Below are 16,002 nucleotides of genomic sequence, written 5' to 3' on the forward strand. Positions count from 1 at the left end.
TCTCCATATAGCCTCTGTGGGCTATATGTGAGGTATTTTTTGCCTCTAATAAGGTTTTTATTTGCCTCTCAGAGCGCCCCCCCCAGCGCTCTGCACCCTCAGTGACTGTTGTGTGAAGTGTGCTGAGAGGAAAATGGCGCACAGCTGCAGTGCTGTGCGCTACCTTTATGAAGACTCAGGAGTCTTCAGCCGCCGATTTTGGACCTCTTCTCTCTTCAGCGTCTGCAAGGGGGCCGGCGGCGCGGCTCCGGTGACCATCCAGGCTGTACCTGTGATCGTCCCTCTGGAGCTAGTGTCCAGTAGCCAAGCAGCAAATCCACTCTGCACGCAGGTGAGTTCACTACTTCTCCCCTAAGTCCCTCGTTGCAGTGATCCTGTTGCCAGCAGGACTCACTGTAAAGTAAAAAACCTAAGCTAAACTTTCTCTAAGCAGCTCTTTAGGAGAGCCACCTAGATTGCACCCTTCTCGTTCGGGCACAAAATCTAACTGGAGTCTGGAGGAGGGTCATAGGGGGAGGAGCCAGTGCACACCACCTGATCTGTTAAAAGCTTTACTTTTTTGTGCCCTGTCTCCTGCGGAGCCGCTATTCCCCATGGTCCTTTCAGGAACCCCAGCATCCACTTAGGACGATAGAGAAATCATGGTGATGGGACCTAAGTCTAAGCACAGAATGCATTTATGTTACATATACACCTTATACACACAGCCTGAAAGTCATTTTAGCCAATATTTTTTATAACTTTGTGCATTAAACAAAGTGTGTGTACATTCACACAATTCATTTATGTATCATATACACCTTATACACACAGCCTGAAGGTCATTTAATACAATATTTTTAATAACTTTGTGTATTAGACAAAGTTTGTGTACATTGAGCCATCAAAAAACAAAAGTTTCACTATCTCACTCAAAAAAGTCTGTATTTCGGAATATTCCGTATTTCGGAACATTTGGATATGGGATACTCAACCTGTATCTGGCAGAGTGCAGTACACGTGGCCAGTACTATGAAATGTGATCCCAAATTCCCACTAACACCCCTGCGCCTCCGGTGTAGTAGAGATGTAGTACTGGAACGTTCTGGAATCACAACAGGAAGACACAGGAAGCATGGTTAAAATGGCTGCCATGCTTACACTTATAGTCACAGTACAGGTTATAATCTTTTAAACCGATATATAACCTTGTATCAAAATCCTATGTATATCATCCCTGCAGCCCAGCATACTGCTGCTTGTCCCCCCTCGTGCCGCTGCTTGTTGCAGCTCCTTTCAGCCTGTAATGGTACCGATTCCCTCTTCCCCCCCCCCCCCCCCTGTATGCTCCGTTAGTGTGGGGCGGCCAGCGGGAGCCGGGTAGCGGGACGCGCTGGAAACAGATAACGGGGAGCGCGGCCCTTTGAAGCGGCTCTGATCAGCGGCGGCGGCCGGTATAGGGAACCAAGCGGCCAGGGTAGTATGGTGCGCCAGCGGTAGCTGTTAAAAAAAATATTGTCCCCACAGTGCGACCAACATACCTGGACTCCTGTGGTGAGGCTCCGACGGGGCTTCTCTGTAAGCACCGGCCAGCCTTTCTGCAGGATGTCTGCACTTGGCTGTGAGGGTGCTCTTTTAGTGAGGACCAACACGCCACAGCTGCTTGTAGCAGCTTCCACTATCCCTGACGCTAGCCTTTTGGAAGGGGGAAAGGGATGTGGTATGAAAAAAGAAAAAAAAATATTAATAAAAAAATTCAAATATTCAAAATAATTGTGGACTAAGCCACACAAGCCTGTTGCTACTTGAGCACAGAAAAAACACTGAGGTACTCTGGGATATGAAGGGGTGGAGTGTTCTAAATTTAAATATTCAGTGCACTGTTCCTATGGAGGCCATCCATATCCCAAAAGAGTACTCCATTGACCCCTAGTGGCTGAAAAAGAAAAAAAAAATGGTACCTTCTCATAAAATCTTTAATGGATGTTGTTTGTGGTCAGTAAACTGCATTAACAGTTAAGAATTGGGTGAACAGTATAATGCAAAGATAAGAGCTAGCAGCATTACCTGCCATGATTCGGTCTGATGCCCCCAGTCTTGTAAATACTCTGTCCGCAGGAGTTAGTCTGCAAGTTTCCGCAGGCACGTAACATCCCAGCTGTGCCATAATCACCAGCAGGCCAGCCTGCAAGAAGACACGGCTGCCACTCACTCAACTGAACAGACACATAAAACAGTTTAACCCACTTTATATATTTTATACACAAATAGCGGGGAGTGCGCAAACTGTGCACCTGGATGTGTATTTGATACCATTTCACTATGGCGTAACAATATGTAAATAACAGCTGATACTGCGCCCATCACCAGCTTACCTGTCTCAGCAGAGTTGACTTGCCACCCATATTTGGGCCAGTGACAAGCACGCAGTGGGACCCGTTGTCATCTTCGTCGTCTTCGTCCTCCTTGCAACCTATTACAACATCATTTGGGATAAAGTCATCTCCAAAAAAAGTTTTTGTTATGCAAGGGTGACGTGATCCTCTGAGCTCCAAAAATGGTAGAGTGCCCCCAGGCAACAAAATATCGGGTCTGCAAACAGGTCCATCCCCTCCCCGGCTGTACTGAGCCAAGCATATAAGGCAGTCTGCAGAAGAGAAGGATCAGAAGTTACAAGTCAGAGAATGGTTTGGTCATCTCTACAAAGTCTGTTTAAATGAATGTGTGTTAAGCCTATCATTGGGACCAACAATACTGCCTCGATTTAAAGAACAACCATGTGTTAAGCTTTGAACAGTACTCAAACGCTAGTAACTTTAGTAGGGCACTCAAGCAAGCATACTATGGATTACTGCCTCAGTACTGTTTTACCCGTCTTCATGTTAAAGATTTAGCTTAGTCAAGATCTTTCTTTGGGGGATGTACAAGTGTTGGGTAAAAGGGATTTATTGCCTAGGACAGAGGTTCCCAAACTGTGTGGCGTGGCTCCCTGGGGTGCCTCGGGACACTTTGCAGGGGTGCCCTGGGTTGGTGGTCCAGGACCAATTGAAATTATTCATGGTCAATATAATAGGCAAAACCAGTGCTGGTGGCTGCCAGTCATACAATATGTGGCCAAACAGAAGCAAAGTTTGTCCCTCACCACACAACTGACCCTAAGGATGACATATAAACGCGATCTACTTAATGTAGTATTTCTTTCTAAATTTCTCAATAAGAAATTTTTGACCTAGGGGTGACGTGAAAAAAAATTCTGATATTCTAGGGCGCCGTGATTCAAAAAAGTTTGGAAACCACTGGCCTAGGAGAAAGCATGGAAGTAATTGAAAACTTTTGTGAGGGGATGGATGCCAGAGAGATTGAGGAGGTGGGCAAGATGGGAACAATCAGAAGAAGCGAGGTAGCGGAGGAGGTGGAAGGGGATATGATCAAGTGGGGAGGAACAGATGAGGGCCATGACTTCCTCACCAGATACACGAGAGAAAGATGTGAGTTGGCAAGAGGGATGGGGAGGGGTGATAAGGGAAATGAAGTGGCTGGTTGCCGATGGTCTAGTGTAGGGGTGGGGAACCTTCGGCACTCCAGCTGTTGTTGAACTACACATATCAGCATGCCTTGGTACAGATTTGCTATTTGGCCATACTAAAACTGTTGCACGGCATGCTGGGATGTGTAGTTTAACAACAGCTGGAGGGCCGAAGGTTCCTCACCCCTGGTCTAGTGGGATGTGATGTCCTGATGTATGGAGTCAAGTTTGGGCATTAAGCAAGTTAACAGCAGAGAGGTGAGGGGAGACGAGGAGGGGGTGGCCAGAGGGAGTTGACAGTGGCAATGAGGCTCCGAGGGTTGGAAAACTGGGAGGATAGGAGACTCTTGAAGTACGACTGTTTAGCGAGGGAGGGCAGTACTGAAGGATGAGAGCATAAGTCTGAAATGGAGGAAGTCTGCCTTATAGCGCGATTTCCTCCACTGTCGCTCGGCAATACGCAAGCATTTTTACAGATATCTGATGCATTTGGTATGCTGGGTGGGATGGCCTGTGCTTTGGAGAAAGCACTTAATCATTTGATGGGGAGTGACCACCACCATTTCTCCTCCGTACAGTCGTCACTGAGCATGTCCCTGCAGCAATCTAGTTGGCCAGAGGAAAAACGAGTTTTATGGTAAGAACTTACCTTTGTTAAAACTCTTTCTGCGAGGTACACTGGGCTCCACAAGGAATGGACAATGGGTGTAGAGTAGGCTCTTGATCCGAGGCACCAACAGGCTCAAAGCTTTGACTGTTCCCAGAATGCATAGCGCCGACTCCTATATCACCCCGCCTCCCTGCACAGGATCTCAGTTTTTAGTTAACCAGTCCAATGCAGTAGCAGTAAAAGACGACAACGGTTAGTAGCCACAACACCGCATTCTCACGACACGAGACAAGTCAGCGGCTAATGCCATACCAACCCAAAGAAGCTAAGTGCGTCAGGGTGGGCGCCTTGTGGAGCCCAGTGTACCTCGCAGAAAGAGTTTTAACAAATGTAAGTTCTTACCATAAAACTCATTTTCTGCTGCGGGGTACACTGGGCTCCACAAGGAATGGACAATGGGGATGTCCTAAAGCAGTTCCTTATGGGAGGGGACGCACTGTAGCGGGCATAAGAACCCGGCGTCCAAAGGAAGCAGCAGTATCGGAGGCATAGAACCTTATGAATGTGTTCACAGAGGACCACGTAGCCGCCTTGCACAATTGTTCAAGGGTCGCACCATGTTGGGCCGCCCAAGAAGGTCCAACAGACCAAGTAGAATGGGCCTTAATGTGATCAGGAGCAGAGAGACCAGCCTTCACATAAGCATGTGCAATCACCATTCTAATCCACCTGGCCAGAGTTTGCTTGTGAGCAGGCCAGCCCCGTTTGTGAAATCCAAACACAACAAAAAGAGAATCAGATTTCCTAATAGGAGCAGTTCTCTTCACATAGATACGGAGAGCCCGTACCACATCCAAAGACCGCTCTTTGGGAGACAGATCAGGAGAAACAAGTGCCGGAACTACAATCTCCTGATTAAGGTGGAACGAAGAAACCACCTTAGGTAGATAGCCGGGACGAGTCCTAAGAACCGCCCGGTCACGGTGAAATATCAGATATGGGGAACTACAGGACAAGGCACCCAAATCCGACACTCTTCTAGCTGAAGCAATAGCCAGCAGAAACACCACCTTAAGGGAAAGCCACTTAAGGTCAGCTGAACCAAGAGGTTCAAACGGAGACTCTTGTAACACCTCCAAAACCACCGACAAGTCCCAAGGAGCCACAGGCGGGACATAGGGAGGTTGGATACGCAACACACCCTGAGTAAAGGTATGCACATCAGGTAAGGTCGCAATTTTCCCAAGGAGGCCAGACGCAGGCCTAAGTCCAGGCCCTGCTGAAGAAAAGCCAACAGCTTGGCTATACTAAACTTGGAGGAGTCATAATCGTTAGATGCGCACCAAACAAAGTAAGAATGCCAGACCCTATAGTAAATCTGAGCCGAAGCCGGTTTACGGGCCCGCAACATAGTTTGAATGACCGCCTCAGAAAACTTTTTAGCCCTTAAGACGGAAGCTTCAAGAGCCACGCCGTCAGACAGCCGGGCTAGGTCCTGGTAGACACAGGGGCCCTGAACGAGGAGGTCTGGGCGTTGTGGAAGTAGAATTGGACGCTCTGACGATAGGCATTGCAGGTCTGAGAACCAGTGCGGTCTGGGCCACGCTGGAGCTATGAGAAGCAGAATTCCTTTTTCTTGCTTGAACTTCCGAATTACCCTGGGCAGAAGTGACACCGGAGGGAACACGTACGGCAGCCGAAACCTCCACGGTACCGCCAGCGCATCCACGAATGCTGCTTGAGGATCCCTTGTCCTTGCTCCGAAGACCGGAACCTTGTGATTGTGTCGAGACGCCATCAGATCTACATCTGGAAGGCCCCACCTTTCCACTAGGAGTTGAAACACGTCTGGATGGAGGCCCCACTCGCCGGCATGCACGTCCTGGCGACTGAGAAAGTCCGCTTCCCAATTCAGGACTCCGATATGGCCAGTAGATGGCGTTCTGCCCACTGTAGAATCCGTGAGACTTCCTTCATTGCTAGGCGGCTTCGAGTGCCGCCTTGATGATTTATGTAAGCCACTGTGGTGGCGTTGTCAGACTGTACTTGAACAGGGCGGTTCTGAATTAAATGCTGGGCTAGGTTCAAGGCATTGAAGACCGCCTGCAACTCCAGAATATTGATCGAGAGGAGGGACTCCTCCTTGGTCCACCGCCCCTGAAGGGAGTGTTGCTCCAGCACCGCGCCCAAACCTCTTAGACTGGCATCTGTCGTCAATAGGACCCAGTCGGATATCCAGAACAGACAGCCCCTGCACAGTTGTTGGTCCCGGAGCCACCAGAGCAACGACAGACGGACCTCCGGAGTCAATGAGATCATGTGAGACCTGATCCGGTGAGGCAGGCAGTCCCATTTGGCTAGAATCAGCCTCTGGAGAGGGCGAGAGTGAGATGGAGCGTACTCCACCATGTCGAATGCTGACACCATGAGGCCAAGCACCTGCATCGCCGAATGTATCGACACTTGCGGACGAGATAGGAAGCAACGAATCCTGTCCTGAAGTTTCATGACTTTCTCCTGAGACAGGAACGACCGCTGGTTGCGAGTGTCCAATAGTGCTCCCAGATGCACCATGCTCTGAGCAGGGATCAGGGATGACTTCTTCCAGTTGATGAGCCACCCGTGGGCTTGCAGAAACCGGACCGTCACATCTAGATGACGCAGGAGAAGTTCTGGGGAATTTGCCAGGACTAACAAGTCGTCCAAATACAGCAGTATCCTGACCTCTTGACGGCGGAGTACCACCGTCATCACCGCCATGACTTTTGTAAGGACTCGTGGAGCCATTGTTAAACCAAAAGGTAAATGCCCGAAACTGGTAATGGCAGTTGCCAATCGCAAATCTCAGGTATTGCTGATGAGACACTGCTATAGGAATATGCAGGTAAGCATCCTGTATATCCAGGGAGACCATGAAGTCCCCAGGTTCCAAGGCCAGAACTATAGAGCAAAGGGTTTCTATCCGGAACCTGGAAACCTTCACAAACCTGTTCAATGCCTTGAGGTTGAGAATGGGCCGGGAGGACCCATTCGGTTTCGGGACTAGAAACAGCGGAGAATAGTACCCCCGGCCCCTCTGCGCAAGAGGCACCTGTACTACGACTCCTGTATCCAGGAGGGTCTGTACCACCGAATGTAGAGTGTTTGCCTTTGTCTTGTCCAACGGGACATCTGTCTGGCAAAATCGATGAGGGGGTCGGTTTTTGAAGGCTATGGCGTAACCTCGAGTGACGACTTCCCACACCCAGGCATCTGAAGTGGTCTTCAACCATTCCTGGGTATACCCTAGAAGCCGGCCCCCAACCCTGGGATTCCCCAGAGGGAGGCCCGCCCCGTCATGCGGCAGGCTTATCTGTCTTGGAAGCTGGCTGACAGGCCGCCCAGGCTCTTTTGGGTTTAGGCTTACCAGGTTTGGAAGTGCGGTCCTGCTTGTTGTACGCCTGACCTTTTGCTTTACCTGAAGGACGAAAGGAAGTACCTTTAGCCTTTGACACAGAAGGAGCAGTACTTGGCAGACAGGCAGTTTTGGCAGTAGCCAAGTCAGCCACAATCTTATTTAAATCCTCCCCAAACAGAATATATCCCTTAAAAGGGAGTACCTCCAGGGTTTTTCTAGAGTCCAGATCCACAGACCAGGATCTCAGCCACAATATCCGGCGAGCCAGGACTGACGTAGTAGAGGCCTTGGCTGCCAGGATACTGGCATCAGAAGCAGTCTCTTTAATATAACGAGAAGCTGTGACGATATAAGACAAGCATTGTCTAGCATGGTCAGAGGAGATTTCAGCATCTAACTCCAAGGCCCATGCTTCAATGGCCTCTGCAACCCAAGTAGCTGCAATAGTGGGCCTTTGTGCAGCACCCGTGAGGGTCTAAATCGCTTTCAGACATCCCTCCACACGTTGATCCGTAGGCTCTTTTAGAGACGTGACTGTGGTGACCGGTAGAGCTGAGGAAACCACCATCCTAGCCACATGCGAGTCCACTGGAGGAGGCGTTTCCCAATTCTTAGACAGCTCCGGTGCAAGGGGATAGCGAGCCAGCATCTTCTTTTGAGGCACAAACTTCGTACCCGGGTTTTCCCAGGGTTCCTGACGTATATCAATTAGGTGGTCAGAGTGAGGTAAAACTTGTTTAATCACCTTCTGACGCTTGAACCTATCTGGTTTCTTAGGAGGAACGGATGGCTCGGGATCATCCGTAATCTGCAGAATTAACTTAATAGCCTCCACAAGATCAGGAACATCCACATGTGAACCACCCTCCCCATCAGCCATATCTGAGTCAGAACCTGTGGGGTCAGTGTAAGTGCCGTCTTCATCCGACGAGGTGTCAGTGACAGCAGTGGATTGTGAGGAGACAAGCGCTCGCTTAGAGGACCCCCTGCACGTAGGCGAGCGACGGTCAGACTTTTTAGTAGTCAGGGACTGGTTCAACTTCTTTATTTGAGCAGATAAATCGTCCGCCCATGGCAGGTTAGCTGCAGGGACCAAAACGGTTGTACCGGCATTGGGGGTCCCATAGGGGGTGTTAGTTTATGAACTAGCGTATGCAGAAGCGTGGAAAAAGCGGCCCACGGCGGGTCATTATTTGCCCCCGTTGCCACCGTCCCACTGGGGGGCAAGGAGCCCCCAGAACCAGAGCCCAAAGCTGCTATATTCTCCTCATAGGTATCTGCAGCTTCAGCAACGGCAGCAGTGTGTTCAGCCCCAGAACCGTCACCCTCAGAAGCAGACATGATATAACTTGCAGTATCAGGTAACACAGTACAGATGTCAGCAGCGCAATACCTCTAGCCCAAACCCCTGCGCAGTGTATTCAGCACCAGCAGAGATAAAAGGAGAGATATGGTGACTAAAATCACAGAGAAAAATACGTAATACAGTATATCTTTGTGAAAATCCTATATTAGATAAAACCTGACGCACCAAGCCCACTCAGGTTATAGAATATAGGGATAGCAGGTTGAGTGAAAGACACGAAATGGACACCACTCAGCTATCAAATGCACACACAAATAGTCACAGTCTGTACAATGCAGAGGTTATTACTAACAATAATACTGCACTGGACTAGCTTACACAGCTATATAACAATAGATATAACAGTACACAGTAAGAACTGGATGTATATCACAGGGTAATTGTACTAGGAAACCCTGACTAAGTGCACTCTTTCTTAACTAACACGGACTAAAAAAAGGCAGGTAGAATACTTAAGTGTCTTGTAAAGTCACAGCACTGACAACCAGGCGGCTTTACATAGGAGGATTTGCCCAAGCAGTCCCAGGAACAGTGAGCTGAGGGATAATGGCGCCGCAGACACTGCCAGGGAGTGAGGGACAGATAAGCAGCTCCAGGGTGGGAACATTTGCAGAAAATGGCGCCCTGGGGCTGGGGGAGGGGCTTCAGGTCCAAGCTCTATCCCCCTGCTGGCAAAACCACCGGGTACTGCGGGCTCTAATAAAACGATTTATAGAGAACACCTGACCTGTCCCATGCCCTGGTGATCTAGTGGGATCGCCTGTACTGCCACAGTGTCCACCGCCAGCGCGGCCCGCCTCCCACTGACCGCACTGGATCGCGATAAAGACCGGGTCCCGCAAGCGGAACCCACTTACCACCTCCCAAAGCGCGGCCACGTGATCTTGGAGAGCCCCCGTCGTGTGTGCCTGACAAGAAGAAAACCGGAGCCTCCTGCTGTAGTTACCCGGCAACCAGGGCTCGGGAGTGTACAGCGCCGCTGGGGAGAGCCGGAGCTGCAGCCATGAATGTCCACTGACATGTAACACTGCTGCTGCCCTTAAGTCTTCACTTTTTTCCTCAGAAAAAAAGCTCTTCTTAGGGCTGCCTGGAGCAGCCCCTCTGTTAAGTGCCTGCTACTGCAGCACCAACTACAAAACTGAGATCCTGTGCAGGGAGGCGGGGTGATATAGGAGGCGGCGCTATGCATTCTGGGAACAGTCAAAGCTTTGAGCCTGTTGGTGCCTCGGATCAAGATCCTACTCTACACCCATTGTCCATTCCTTGTGGAGCCCAGTGTACCCCGCAGCAGAAATATCTGGTGAGCGATTGTCACCTATAGTACTTTCTTATCAAAAGGAAGCATCCAAAAAATCCCTGAAACACATATGGGACTAGTTGTAGAAGGGACAGGCTAAGCATTCGAAACATAGAAATTGAGACTAGTCAACTACGGGCGGTCCGCCCGGCAAGTGTCCCCTTGTCGCCCAGCAGCCAAGACCCCCTGTCGCCCGGCAGCTCCTACCGCCACTGTGTCCCCTGCTGGATCGCCCCGCTGCCCCAGTAATGTGCGCGTCCCCTAACAATCGCCTAGCACCCTCTCCAACGTTAACATGTTATAGGCAGAAACTGATGCTGGAGGGAGCTCCGGATGACACACCAGCTTCAGTCACAGTCAGCACGCTCCATCAGGCATCCGGGGACATGCACACTGATGTTGATGAGGGGCAGAGATCCCTCCAACTGTATAAAAGGAAGAGGCGCGCGCTGTCTGGGCGAGGACAGATGCCTGAGCATATTGAAGAGAGTGGTCGTCCAGCGTCCAATCTCAGAGACTCTGTTCTGTATATCACGGTGCCCTGGGTCAGGAGCTGTAAACAACTTTGTGGAGCTAGCAAGTGGGGACAAAGATTTGTTTTAGTATCTGAGAGCTGTTTGTGGGGACTATTCGTATTCTGAAAAGCTATTTCAAAAACTATTTTGCCAGCACATGGGGGCAAAGAGCTCTGCCATTTAAATATCTGAGAGCTGTTTGAGGGGGCAGTCAGTATTCTGAAAAGCTGTTTAAAAAACAATTGTGCCAACAACTGTGGGCCAGTATCTGAAAGATAATGAAACAATAATTGTGCCAACATGTGTGGGCCAGTATCTTAAAGCTAATTTAAACATTTTATTATTGTGAAGGCCTCTACCAGGTATCTTCTTGATGCCACCCAGCTGGAAAAAATAAGAATTTACTCACCGGTAATTCTATTTCTCGTAGTCCGTAGTGGATGCTGGGTACTCCATAAGGACCATGGGGTATAGACGGGCTCCGCAGGAGACTGGGCACTCTTAAAAGAAAGATTAGGTACTATATCTGGTGTGCACTGGCTCCTCCCTCTATGCCCCTCCTCCAGACCTCAGTTAGGGAAACTGTGCCCGGAAGAACTGACATTACTAGGAAAGGATTTGGAATCCAGGGTAAGACTCATACCAGCCACACCAATCACACTGTACAACTCGTGATAACTATACCCAGTTAACAGTATGAACAATAACTGAGCCTCTCTCAACAGATGGCTCATACAATAACCCTTTAGTTAAGCAATAACTATATACATGTATTGCAGAGAGTCCGCACTTGGGACGGGCTCCCAGCATCCACTACGGACTACGAGAAATAGAATTACCGGTGAGTAAATTCTTATTTTCTCTGACGTCCTAGTGGATGCTGGGTACTCCGTAAGGACCATGGGGATTATACCAAAGCTCCCAAACAGGCGGGAGAGTGCGGATGACTCTGCAGCACCGAATGAGCAAACTCAAGGTCCTCCTCAGCCAGGGTATCAAACTTGTAGAATTTTGCAAAAGTGTTTGAACCCGACCAAGTAGCAGCTCGGCAAAGTTGTAAAGCCGAGACCCCTCGGGCAGCCGCCCAAGAAGAGCCCACCTTCCTCGTGGAATGGGCTTTTACTGATTTAGGATGCGGCAGTCCAGCCGCAGAATGTGCAAGCTGAATTGTGCTACAGATCCAGCGAGCAATAGTCTGCTTTGAAGCAGGAGCACCCAGCTTGTTGGGTGCATGCAGGATAAATAGCGAGTCAGTTTTTCTGACTCTAGCCGTCCTGGAAACATAAAGTTTCAGGGCCCGGACTACGTCCAGCAACTTGGAATCCTCCAAGTCCCTAGTAGCCGCGGGCACCACAATAGGTTGGTTCAAATGAAACGATACCACCTTAGGGAGAAATTGGGGACGAGTCCTCCATTCTGCCCTTTCCATATCGAAGATCAGATATGGGCTTTTACATGACAAAGCCGCCAATTCTGACACACGCCTAGTCCAAACTAAGGCCAAAAGCATGACCACTTTCCACGTGAGATATTTTAGCTCCACGGTCTTAAGTGGCTCAAACCAGTGGGAATTTAGGAATCCAACACACGTTAAGATCCCAAGGTGCCACTGGAGGCACAAAAGGGGCTGAATATGCAGCACCCCTGTAACAATGTCCGAACTTCAGGCAGTGAAGCCAGTTCTTTTTGAGAGAAAAAGGGATAGGGCCGAAATCTTGGCCTTTGTGGATCCTAATTTTAGGCCCATAGTCACTCCTGACTGTAGGAAGTGCAGGAATCAACCCCCCTGGAATTCCTCTGTAGGGCCTTCCCACCACACACCAAGCAACCTATTTTCGCCATATACAGTGAAAAAGTCTTGCTGTCACGTCTTTCCTAGCCTTTATCAGCGTAGGAATAACTGCATCCGGAATGCCCTTTTCCGCTAGGATCCGGCGTTCAACCGCCATGCCGTCCAACGCAGCCGCGGTAAGTCTTGGATCAGACAGGGTCCCTGTTGCAACATGTCCTGACTGAGAGGCAGAGGCCATGGGTCTTCTGAGAGCATTTCTTGCAGTTCCGGGTACAGAGTCCTTCTTGGCCAATCCGGAGCAAAGAATATTGTTCACACTCCTCCGTTTATTACAATTCTCAGCCCTTGGGTCTGAGAGGAAGAGGAGGGAATATATAGACCGACTGGAACACCCACGGTGTTACTAGTGCGACCACAGCTATCGCCTGAGAGTCCCTTGACCCAGCGTAAAACCTTTTTTTATCTTTTTATTGAGGTGGGACGCCATGTAGTCCACCTGAGGCAGTTTCCATCAATTTGCAAAACTGCGTGAAGACTTCCTAATGAAGTCACCACTTTCTTGGGTGGAGGTCGTGTCCACTCCCGGAATGAACACTGCTGACAGTGCGCTTACTTGATTCTCCGCCCAGCAAAGAATTCTGGTGGCTTCTACCCTCGCCACCCTGCTCCTTGTGCCACCCTGGCGGTTTACATGAGCCCCTGCGGTCTGACTGGATCAGAACCGGTTAGTCGCGAAGCAGGAACTCCGCTTGACTTAGGGCGTTGTATATGGCCCTTAGTTCCAGGATATTGATGTGAAGGCAAGTCTATTGGCTTGACCACAAACCTTGGAATTTTCTTCCTTGTGTAACTGCCTCCCACCCTCGGAGGCTTGCATCCGTGGTCACCAGGACCCAGTCCTGAATGCCGAATCTGCGGCCCTCGAGAAGGTGAGCACTCCGCAGCCACCACAGGAGAGACACCCTGGCCCTGGGGGATAGGGTGATTAACCGATGCATCTGAAGATGTGATCCGGACCACTTGTCCAGTAAGTTCCATTGTCCTTGCATGGAACCAGCCGTAGGGGATGGCCTCGTATGATGCCATCATCCTTCCCAGGACTCGAGTGCAGTGATGCACTGACACCTGTTTTGGTTTTCAATGGATTCCTGACCAGTGTCATGAGCTCTCTCTATCGGGAGATAAACCCTCTTCTGGTCTGTGTCTAGGATCATGACTAGGCGAGGCAGATGAGCTGTAGGAACCAACTGCGACTTTGGAATATATAGAATCCAGTCGTGTTGCCGTTTCACTTCCAGAGAAGGTGATACGCTGTCCAGCAACTGCTCTCTTGATCTCGCTTTTATGAGGAGATCATCCAAGTATGTGATAATAGTGACACCTTGCTTCCGCAGGAGCACCATCATATCCGCCATTACCTTGGTGAAATTGGTAATGACAATCCCGTACCGCAATTCTGAGGTACGCCTGATGAGGTGGATAAATGGGGACACGAAGGCATGCATCCCTTATGTCCCGATTCATTTCAGGCATGCAATGACCGCTCTTAGCGATTCCATCTTGAACCTGAACCTTTTCAGGTATATGTTCAGGGATTTTAATTCAATATGGGTCTAACCGAACCGTCTGGTTTCGGGATTATAACATGGTCGAATAATAACACCCTCTTGTTGGAGGGGACCCTTGACCACCACCTGTTGAAGATACAATTTACGAATTGCAGTTAACACTGGCTCCCTCTCTTGGAGGGAAGCCCGCCGGGTCTTCGGTGAAGGGGCATCTTCTCACAGTCCAGCCTGTATCCCTGCGATACAATTTCTATTGCCCAGGGATCTAACAGGGAGTGAACCCACTTGTGGCTGAACTTACGAAGGCGTGTCCCCACCGGGCCTAGCTCCACCTGTGGAGCCCCAGCGACATGCGGTGGATTTTTGTAGAGGCCGGGGAGGACTTCTGTTCCTGGGGACTAGCTGTGTTGTACAGCTTCTTTCCTCTGCCCCCGGCTCTGACAAGAAAGGACGCACCTCAGACTTTCTGGTTTCTTTATTCAAAAAGCTGCATTTAATAATGTCGTGCTTTCCTAGTCTGTGCAGGAATGTAAGGCAAAATATCAGAATTACCAGCTATAACTGTGGAGACCAGGCCCGAGAACCTTTCTCCACACAATCCTCAGCCTTCCATATGCCTCTTAAGTCGGCATCATCTGTCCAATGTATATTCTACAGGACACGTCAAGCAGAAATCGACATAGCTTTTGTCTCTAGGACCCAGTATACTCATGTCCCTTTGGGCATGCTTTATAATTATATATCTATCACTTAAGACAGCATCTTAAAATATTTATATGCATACTAGGGTCTCAATCTCTGCTGATAAGGTACCTGTCCACGCTGCCACAGCGCTATAAACCCATGCCGACACAATCGCCGGTCTGGGTAGTATACTAGAATGTGCACGCTATCTGCAGGATCCCTGAGAATAGCTAGTGCAAACAGGACACCCAAGGGGAAGATTCTCAACACATCCTGGCCCTAGTGGGGAAAGGATACAGCCTGAGAATTCTCTTGTGGGAAGCTGCCGTCTCTTGTCTGGAGATTCCCGCTCTTTTTCCTCATGAGAGGAGGGAAATTTACCTCAGCATTCTTCCCCTTAACATGTGTACTCTCGTGTCAGGGACAGATGAGTCATCAGTGATATGCAAATCATCTTTTATTCCAATAATCATATATTGAATATCTTTTAGCCCTCTTGGCTGTTACTTTGCATTATCGTAGTCGACAGTGGAGTTAAACTCCGTGTCGATACTTTGTTATTTTGGATAGTGAACATAGAGAGACTCTGAAGGACTCTGACATAGGGACAGACCAGGGTAGATTTCCTTTCTGTTCCCTAACCTTTTGTGCAATAATTTTACCTCAGCACTTACACATATCCAAACAGGTGTCGGCGTTGTTGACGGAGACACCCTCCCACACACTTATCCGCTCTATCACCTCCTTAGAGGAGCCTTTTACCTCAGACATGTCGACACATGCGTACCGACACACCACACACACAGGGGATGCTCTATTTGAAGACAGTTCCCCCACCAGGCCCTTTGGAGAGACAGAGAGAGAGTATGCCAGCACACACCACAGCGCTATATAATACAGGGATGTACACTATACTGAGTGATTTTTCCCCTATAGCAGCTTATATACACAGTTTTGCGCCCCCCCTCTCATTTTTACCCTTTGTGTACCAGGATACTGCAGGGGAGAGCCTGGGGAGCTTCCTTCCAGTTGAGCTGTGAAGAGAAAATGGCGCCGGTGTGCTGAGGAAGAAGGCCCGACCCCCTCAGCGGCGGGCTTCTGTCCTTTTATGTACTTTAATGGCGGGGGTTAATGCACATATACAGTTTATCAGACTGTATTATGTGCTTTTCGCCAAGTAAGGTAATCTAATTGCTGCCCAGGGCGCCCCCCCCCCCCAGCGCCCTGCACCCATCAGTGACCGGAGTGTGTGGTGTGCTAAGGGAGCA

General features: G+C 49.5%; 1 protein-coding gene across 1 annotated transcript in view; it reads right to left on the bottom strand.

The window, feature by feature from the left end:
* Positions 1–16,002, bottom strand: part of MSH6 (mutS homolog 6) — a 97,706-nt gene that overhangs the window by 49,092 nt on the left and 32,612 nt on the right. Inside the window, exons 5-6 of the mRNA XM_063918697.1 lie at positions 2,355–2,626; positions 2,047–2,164 (exon numbers count right to left, since the gene is read on the bottom strand). Of these exons, the coding sequence (XP_063774767.1) occupies positions 2,047–2,164; positions 2,355–2,626 (390 nt within the window). The remainder of the gene's footprint in view (positions 1–2,046; positions 2,165–2,354; positions 2,627–16,002) is intronic.

Source organism: Pseudophryne corroboree, chromosome 4 (assembly GCF_028390025.1).
Source record: "Pseudophryne corroboree isolate aPseCor3 chromosome 4, aPseCor3.hap2, whole genome shotgun sequence".
Lineage (NCBI taxonomy): Eukaryota > Metazoa > Chordata > Amphibia > Anura > Myobatrachidae > Pseudophryne > Pseudophryne corroboree.